This window comes from Prunus dulcis, chromosome 1 (genome assembly GCF_902201215.1).
Source record: "Prunus dulcis chromosome 1, ALMONDv2, whole genome shotgun sequence".
NCBI lineage: Eukaryota > Viridiplantae > Streptophyta > Magnoliopsida > Rosales > Rosaceae > Prunus > Prunus dulcis.
Window position 1 is genome coordinate 10397198 of NC_047650.1, and position 8929 is coordinate 10406126.

The 8929-nt window shown below is 38.9% G+C and overlaps 2 protein-coding genes across 2 annotated transcripts; both read left to right on the forward strand.

The window, feature by feature from the left end:
• The first annotated feature begins 494 nt into the window (after nucleotides 1-494).
• Nucleotides 495-2722, forward strand: LOC117637555 (epoxide hydrolase A-like). The gene is made up of 3 exons (XM_034372466.1): nucleotides 495-920; nucleotides 1939-2180; nucleotides 2318-2722. The coding sequence occupies exons 1-3, from the start codon at nucleotides 495-497 to the stop codon at nucleotides 2565-2567; spliced, it is 918 nt and encodes a 305-aa protein (XP_034228357.1). The 3' UTR covers nucleotides 2568-2722.
• Nucleotides 2723-6261: 3539 nt separating this feature from the next.
• LOC117637563 (epoxide hydrolase A-like) lies at nucleotides 6262-7185 on the forward strand. Its single transcript, XM_034372479.1, has 3 exons — nucleotides 6262-6338; nucleotides 6436-6677; nucleotides 6815-7185. Exons 1-3 carry the CDS (start codon nucleotides 6285-6287, stop codon nucleotides 7062-7064), a joined length of 546 nt encoding a protein of 181 aa, XP_034228370.1. The 5' UTR covers nucleotides 6262-6284; the 3' UTR covers nucleotides 7065-7185.
• Nucleotides 7186-8929: the final 1744 nt, after the last annotated feature.

The window sequence follows — 8929 nt, forward strand, 5'->3', positions numbered from 1 at the left end:
TCATCGACTTGTCTCTGCAACTCATTGATTTCATCTGCTCTACGGTTTCTCTCATTTGTTTCTCGCTCTTGCCTCTCCAAGCATCTCCTAAATTCTTCCATTGAGAATGAAAGAAGTATGAATACTAAACTCTGAGAAATGAAAATATAGAAAGATGTGGTGTGAGAAGTATGAGCTGAGCCTCTGGTTTTATAGAAAATTTTGGCAAGATAGACATGCCACGTGGCTTGATTTTATTGGATGAAAATCTTATCTGAAATTTGAAATTCATCCGAAATTTGAACCCAAATTTATCTGAAATTTGAACCCAAATTTATCTGAATTTTGAATTTTGAAATTCATTCGAAATTTGAACCCAAAAATTTATCTGAATTTTGAACTTTGAAATTAATCCGAAATTTGAATCCAAGTCAAACAGAGATAAATTCATGGCGGAGAGAAAGGGTGGACAGGGCAACCACTAGTCACTTCATGACCACGGTCAATGGCAGCTCATGCACATAGCCGAGAAAGGACAGGGCCCACTCATCCTCTTCATCCACGGCTTCCCGGAGCTCTGGTACTCCTGGCGCCACCAGATCACAGCCCTGGCCTCCCTCGGCTATAGAGCCGTGGCGCCGGATCTCCGCGGCTTTGGCGACACGGACGCGCCCGATTCGCCCACCAGCTACACCTGTCTCCACGTGGTCGGAGACCTCATCGCCCTCCTGGATGCCATAGCCCCCGACCATGACAAGGTGTTCGTGGTGGGCCACGACTGGGGTGCGTTCATTGCTTGGTACCTCTGCTTGTTCCGGCCGGATCGGGTCAAAGCCTTGGTCAACATGAGCGTGGCTTTCCGGCCTAGAAACCCTCAGAGGAAGAACCTTGAATCTCTAAAAGCTGTTTATGGGGATGACTATTACATGTGCAGATTTCAGGTTCAATCTCATCCGTCCCCTGTTTTTTTTCTGTTTTTATTTTTTTTTTAAAAAATTAATTTTTCTGATTTTTTTGTTTGGAAATTTTGTGTCCCATTAATTGGCAATCTGTTTGCCACCTGTTTTCATGTATCATATCTGCAAGTCAAGTTTGTGTGTTTTTTTTTCTTTCTTTTTCTGGGTTCAATTGAAATGGGGAATTTCAATCAATTCCGAGGATCTTGGAGGTATGGATATTCAGATCATAGGACTTCGGTTTAGGGCTTTGTTTATGTGGCCAAAAAGAAAAAGAGAAAAGAAGAACAAGGAATTTGTGTGGCAACTTTAACTTGAGAGACAAATGAATGCATCTTGCTTGTTATTATTTAATCTCTAAGTCAAAGAGTTACAGCATTTTGTATTGCTGGACTCACTATTCCAAGTGATTAGTTTAAAAGGGATAATCTTGATTAGTTGAAAACGACCATGTATCGAATGAATCTGAATCTCACTGCCTTGTGGCCCTTCTCTTAAGTCTTGTTTTAAAGAGGGTAGCAATCATTGTCGTTAATTACAGTTTCGGCACCTTTTGATTGCCTCATTCCTGATGTAATCCACTCCCACCAACTCCTCCTCGCCAAGAAAATGAAGAAAATTTTACTTCATTTAGTTTTTTTAGTTAATGTAAAATTTGCTTTTGAAGGTTGAAATTTCATGGAAATGTTCTCATGTTAGGTTGCAATACACCACTCGTTGAGTGATTTCCAACGAGGGGTATTTCAAGGTGTTTGTATTGTAGGAAAATCTTGTTGCTAATTGAGAGGGACATTTGATTCCTTCAGTACTTCCCAACGAGTGGTATTTCGAGGTTCTTGTACTACGTATGTGAATGTACTGTAGAAAAATCGTGTTGCTAGATTGTGAATAAGGAACATTGATCAAATTAGTGTGAAGTGTGTAAACGTTCAGAAGCAACATATATATTGCATAAATTTAACTTCTGGCTTATGAAATGATAGACAAATTACTCATGTTACAGGAGCCAGGAGTGATAGAAGCTGAGTTTGCCAAGATTGATACTGCAAGAGTTATGAAGGAATTTCTAACATATCGCAATCCTGGTCCACTTTTCCTGCCTAAAGACAAAATGTTTGGACATCCCGTAGATGCTCCAATTGTCTTGCCGAGTTGGTTGTCTGAGGATGAAGTCAACTACTATGCCAGCAAATTTGAGAAGACAGGATTCACTGGGGCCTTAAACTACTACAGAAACTTGGACCTGTATGTAATTTCCTTTAAACTTAGTTTACTTGAATTTCATATGCACTAACTAATTTTAGGAAGAAAGAGTTTTTCTTCTTTGATCTCCAATATCTAATGGTAATTATTGTTTTTTATTATTTCCCATTTCATTGCAGAAATTGGGAACTCACTGCTGCATGGACTGGGGCTCAAGTGAAAGTTCCAGTTAAGTTTATTGTGGGGGATCAGGACCTAACTTATAATTCTGTGGGCACCAAGGACTTCATACACAAAGGTGGGTTCAAGAAATATGTGCCTCTTCTGGAAGAGGTAGTTGTAATGGAAGGAGTTGCCCATTTTATCAACCAAGAAAGGCCTGATGAAATCAACAAACACATTCATGACTTCTTCGCAAAATTTCACTAATTAGCTGTCTATATATGTATGTACTTTGTATGCTGCTGCTGCTGTTTCAAACTTTCTATTATGCGTTTCTCGATCGCGTGACTTTTTAAGTGCTTTTGTGTGACTTTGAAGTGTTGTGTTTTTTGAGATGGTAATATATATCTGATGTTCTTCTAGCCTACAACTCTCCAAGAAAGTTTAAACAATAACTTATGAGTGCTGCTAAAAGAACTCAAAAATTAACTGAGTACACCCTATGATCTAAGTACATCCTAATATTTTAATTAAAATATAAAATTAACTAAGTACACCCTATTTAACTACCAAAAATACCCTCGGTACACCTTAATACACTCAATCACACAATATCCTAATACCAATCCTAAACCAAATTTTTCTTTTTACATGAATTTGTGCCCTATGTTTAGATTTATAAATATATTGAATTTACATACACAAACATTGAACTTATTATTTGATTTCACAAGTTATATGAAGGAAATTTCAGGGCCCCTCAACATATTATTTGGATCTAAACCAGAAAGCTATAAAGGCATTTCCGATGTTTGTAGCAAGTTTGCAGCATACCCACATGGTCATGGATATCTTCAAATCATCAATATTAAACAACCCCAAAACTGCTCCCTTTGAAGAGCAAATTAAAACCAATTTCCGGAGGAAGGTTACAAAACATTGTGGCCGGTGAAGAACAAATCGAGACAGTATAACCCATTTGATAATAAAATCAAAATGAGATGTATCAATATCAGACGACCACCGCGCCAGTGTACGGCGTTGCTATAATGGTGGAGAAGCGTATGCGACGACGGTGTTAGTGAGATGGTGGAGGAGATAACGTTATGAAGGAGGAGTGCGATGTCCAGTGGAGGAGACGACGACGGTGTTTCATAATTCAATATATCATTTTTGGTCATTTTATATTAGGATAAATTAGTAATTTAATAACTAGTTTGGTAGTAGGGTGTACTCAGTTAATTTTAAGATTCGTTTAGCAGCACTCTAACTTATTCATGCACTTCCACTACTTTCCACTTTAGGGGATCTGAACAATCTACTCCACATCCTCAATTCTGTAGAGAAATAGAGAGTTTAGAGAAGAATAAAAAGTAGAAAAGGAGAATAGCCCACGATGGGTATTCTGATTCTATTTGATCTCTTTACAGTTGACTTTGAATAGAAGGAATATGGGCTGAAGGAAAGTAACAACGGTAATACATAAAATAGGTAGTTCCAATATTACAGGCGTTGAGTGGGAGAATTATGCAATCACTCTAGATTTGCTAAAAGTAAAGGGCCGCACAGGGGTAGTAGCAGAAGGTAGCAATAGTTAAGTATGGCAAGGCTCTAAAATACTTATCCAGACGGCTCAAGTTAATTTTGTCTTCTAACCAAGTTCATCTACGCGCCAAAATACTAAGAACAGTAATTAATTTTCCGATACCGATGATGAAATGGTTGGTGTGGGATCCGTAATACCTAGCCATTACTTTGCCATTACCTAGCAGGAACGATCAAATCAGTTAATCCACCTCCCACAAGCCCTTCCATCAGTCCTAATAGGAAGAACTGTGGAAGTAACCAAAAGATAGTCATGGCAACAGGCTTTACAGTGTGGTCTCCAACTCCCACCCTCCAAAGGTTCTTCATCCTCTGGATCTCAACCTGCCATGCAGCAAAACAACACAGCATGCTGCAAGCCATTCCGCACCCGATTCTCACCCGCGTCGTAGCACTTGAAGATTTCCATTTCTTTGGAACTGTTCGAGACAATGACTTTGAAATTGACCTAATGCAGTAGAAAAAAAACTTCAGGGTTAGAGCCTGTGAAGGGGTTGTCCAAGTTACTGAGTTGTTCAAAGAAGAACGTGCTTCCAGCTGCCATTACCACACTGCACCCAACGTAGGCTAACCACGTGGCTAGCATTTCTTGTACTAAAAGTTTTTTCTCCTTGATCAGTTTTTTAATTAGCGCCCAAAATTTACCTCCTCCTCCTGCTAGTATCTTGTCTAGACGAAGGCTTAAGCTTCCTGGGGCTTGGCAAGGCTCCTTCCCTCTTTCTTGTTTTACGATATTGTTCTCTTGGTTCTGCGCTTCTTCTATGCTAGCCTCTCGTTCAAAAACTATAGATTCTTTATTATCGATGAAAGAGTAGGAGGAGAAGCCAAACAAAAATACTACATAAGAAACAACCATCGCAAATGTTGAAATCATGAAGGTCCGCACCCAAGTTGCTTTTAAACGGAAAGAGGTATCACTGCACCCAAATACCATGTTAGAGCCCACAAAGTTTTTCTCCAGAAATCCAATCCTTGTTGTTCATCTGGCATTCTCTTGGGTTCTTGGGTTGGCTTAAAAATTGCTGGTGAAGAAATTCATTCAAAGCAGCTGAACGTCCAGCTTCGCCCAATGATATCTAGGTCCATGTACTTATCATAAAGCCAAAATAGAAGCACACCCTGCGAGGCCAATTATGTTAAGGGGTTTAGAGAGATTGCAAAAAGTGTTTGATTGAAAATACGAGTTTTATTGATTACACTTACGTACGGACGGTGCTGCTTATTTTATTTTTGCGAATTAGGAAAAGGAAATTTTCATTGATAACCACGTTCAATTATTCATACATTTTGGAATACTAGCAATGGCAGAGCCATGTGGGGAACTCAACTCTCAACTCTTTCTCTTAAATAATTTAATGTTGTGTGTATGAATTGAATATCGAAAGAGGATACAAGAGTTTTATATATACAACAATCAGAACTTGATGTGTGAAAGCTGTAATTTAAAGTTTATTTCTTGATTTTTACTTTAGGCTATATTGGTCCAAGGGTCTGAAAATAATTTTCAAGACGCACTCATTCCCTTTATTTTATGTTTTACAAGAAGGTCCTCTCTAATCTCAATTCCTGGTTCTGCCATTGAATACTAGTAAGCCCAAGATCATACTTTTGGCTAATCAAATTAATTAAGGATACTTACATTACATGAAGATAGGCAGCATTTGTAGTGGCAATTATTGGAAAGCTACCACTATACGTGTCTGAGATATGAGCGAGGACAATCACCATGATATCTGTTACCCCTTCTTGCATATTTGTAACAACGGCAGCTATTTGAAAATGTGGATGCTTCTAGTTGTACGTGACGTACCTTATCAAGATAAGACACTATCGCATGGTTTACGAAACTATGACTCAAAACCGAACCTGCGTATATTTATTTAGTTGGCCAATGGCCACCACAAAGAAATTTTTTGAACCGTGTATCCTTCTCGTATAGATGACTTGGGCCTTATCTGGGGGCCTTGGGCCCGTGCTGGGCCTTAGATTATGGATCACCTCCACAAGATGATCTGCACATTTTGAACGATATCAGAACGGGGGCAGATTGGGTGGATTCCAGCCTAACCCTCTCCGATGGTTAAGTAAGATCTTAACTCCAGATTTCAGAGAGAAGGGATATAAGGTTTTTTTATCTTATGAAGAGTTATTACCTTTGTCCTGATGTAGGTGAAAGGTATTTATAGAGAGAGAGGGAGATCAAGATATTTTGTAGAGAAGATATTTATCCACCCTAGTCTAGTTGCATTGAATATTCTGCCTCTGGTCACCTTATAGCTGGACAGAGGTCAGATGGTGAAGTGACAAGTAACCAAAGATGGGAAATGAATTAAATGATCTCTTTCCATCACTTGTCTGTTCACTCGGGTTTTAACGGATATGGCGACACCTGTTTGGGGATGGGATGTGCATTCAACCACTCTTTGTACTCATGTTAGTGTGAAGTGTGTAAACGTTCAGAAGCAACATATATATTGCATAAATTTAACTTCTGGCTTATGAAATGATAGACAAATTACTCATGTTACAGGAGCCAGGAGTGATAGAAGCTGAGTTTGCCAAGATAGGTACTGCAAGAGTTATGAAGGAATTTCTAACATATCGCAATCCTGGTCCACTTTTCCTGCCTAAAGACAAAATGTTTGGACATCCCCTAGATGCTCCAATCGTCTTGCCGAGTTGGTTGTCTGAGGATGAAGTCAACTACTATGCCAGCAAATTTGAGAAGACAGGATTCACTGGGGGAATAAACTACTACAGAAACTTGGACCTGTATGTAATTTCCTTTAGACTTAGTTTACTTGAATTTCATATGCACAACTAATTTTAGGAAGAAAGAGTTTTTCTTCTTTGATCTCCAATATCTAATGGTAATGAATGTTTCTTTATTATTTCCCATTTCGTTGCAGAAATTGGGAACTCACTGCTGCATGGACTGGGGCTCAAGTGAAAGTTCCAGTTAAGTTTATTGTGGGGGACCAGGACCTAACTTATAATTCTGTGGGCATCAAGGACTTCATACACAAAGGTGGGTTCAAGAAATATGTGCCTCTTCTGGAAGAGGTAGTTGTAATGGAAGGAGTTGCCCATTTTATCAACCAAGAAAGGCCTGATGAAATCAACAAACACATTCATGACTTCATCGCAAAATTTCACTAATTAGCTGTCTATATATGTATGTATTTTGTATGCTGCTGCTGCTGTTTCAAACTTTCTATTATGCATTTCTCGATCGCATGACTTTAAAGTGCTTTTGTGTGACTTTGAAGTGTTGTGCTTTCAATTTTCACAGATTCACGCCCAGCAACCAATCGAACCTGGCTCTGAGGCCATGTTATTATTCTATGGTTGTTTTGTATATTTTAGAGAAATGGAGAATTTTCAGAGAAGAAGAGAAAATGAGAAGGGATTGTTGTATTGCATTTTCGCAAACAGTTGGCTTACATAGTGTACTCGGTAGAGGAGAGAGAAGAGAGATTCTTCTCTAACCGAATTGCAGCTGTTATCCTATGAGGTGTTTACACTTGTCATCCCAAATTTAAGCCAGAGAATCCTCCTGGACTATGATTCAATGGTTCTAATTACATCACAAATAAATAAACATAAAATGATAAAAATAGAGCTTGGTGACTTTGGCTTCAAGAAAGCAGCTGCATGATTACATTCCAACACTCCCTTCTAATCTTTTAGCTGATTTCACACCAAGTAGGCTTCTTAAACTAACAAAGCGATCCTTAGGTAGAGCCTTGTTCAAAATATCTGCTATTTGATCTTCTGTCTTGGAGTAGATTAGCTCAATTTCTTTTGCTTGAATAGCTTCCTTGATGAAATGAAATTTCTGACTGATATGTCTAGTTTTTTGGTGATGAACTGGATTCCTTGCCATTGCAATAACAGAAGTGTTATCACATAGGATTGGTGTACCTTCTACTTGTTCTTCACCAAAATCCTCAAGCACAAATCTTAGCCACTTAGCTTGTGAAGTTGCTTCTTAGCTTCTGCTGTGGACAAAGCCACTGTGTTTTGCTTGATAGAAGCCCAAGAAAACTTGCCTGAGCCTAGTGTGAAAGCATATCCTGAGGTGCTTCTCATATCATCCTCACTCCCTGCCCAATCACTGTCACAATACCCTATTTGAGTAGTTATTTTCCCTTTCACAAACTCAATGCCAAAATCAAGTGTGCCCTGTATATATCTCAAAGTTCTTTTGGCAGTTCCCATGTGTTTCTTTGTGGGATTGGGCATGAATCTAGCAAGTAAGCTAGATGCAAATATTACATCTGGTCTTGTGGCAGTCAAATAAAGCAAGCTCCCTACTATCTGTCTATATTCACTTTCATTTGCTGCTTCACTTCCATCATCTTTGCACAGTTTGGAAAATGGTACTGAGGTGACGAGGGGTAAATTTAAAAGATATTCAATCAAGAACGCAACAAACTTCACACACTCTAGACCTTGACCAAATACTCTTATGACTAGTCAACTGTTAGATATGAATTATACCAAACAATAACATACACAGAGCATACCAAGATGTACCTGCAGGCCTAGAGAATTACTCGTGACAACCTAGGCACTCAAAAGAACCCATCAATCTAGGTATCCCATGTGCTAGCAACAACTATGGTGAAAGTGTGTGAAGACAACATAATCAAGCAAACACCAAACAGCAGAAAAAGATGACTAGTCAACTATCAAGAACATAAACCCATAAAATTTACAGAGATGGAAACTAGAAATTGTTCACCCAGAAACCCACCATTGGGAAAAACTGGGGGTCATCAACCGACCAGGCAATCCACTAAGCAAAAATATTCTTACAAAGAACACTAGCAAGCTCAAGAAATTCCTAGGTCTATTTAGGAAGATGAGCTATACCTCATTTGTGCAATCTTCTTCTCCAACTTAGCAAAGCTTGAAGCTCAGTTCTTCATGGCAATGACAGCTCCTTCTCCAGCTCTTTCATCCCATGGCACTAGCTTGCAAGCTCTAACTCAGACAGAAATGAAATTTGGATTCATGGA

Coding starts and splice junctions, on each gene's coding strand:
- LOC117637555 (XM_034372466.1), top strand. CDS start 495: ATGCACATAGCCGAGAAAGGACAGGGCCCACTCATCCTCTTCATCCAC. Junction 921..1,938: donor ATTACATGTGCAGATTTCAG/GTTCAATCTCAT, acceptor CTCATGTTACAG/GAGCCAGGAGTGATAGAAGC. Junction 2,181..2,317: donor TACTACAGAAACTTGGACCT/GTATGTAATTTC, acceptor ATTTCATTGCAG/AAATTGGGAACTCACTGCTG.
- LOC117637563 (XM_034372479.1), top strand. CDS start 6,285: ATGGCGACACCTGTTTGGGGATGGGATGTGCATTCAACCACTCTTTGT. Junction 6,339..6,435: donor CAACCACTCTTTGTACTCAT/GTTAGTGTGAAG, acceptor CTCATGTTACAG/GAGCCAGGAGTGATAGAAGC. Junction 6,678..6,814: donor TACTACAGAAACTTGGACCT/GTATGTAATTTC, acceptor ATTTCGTTGCAG/AAATTGGGAACTCACTGCTG.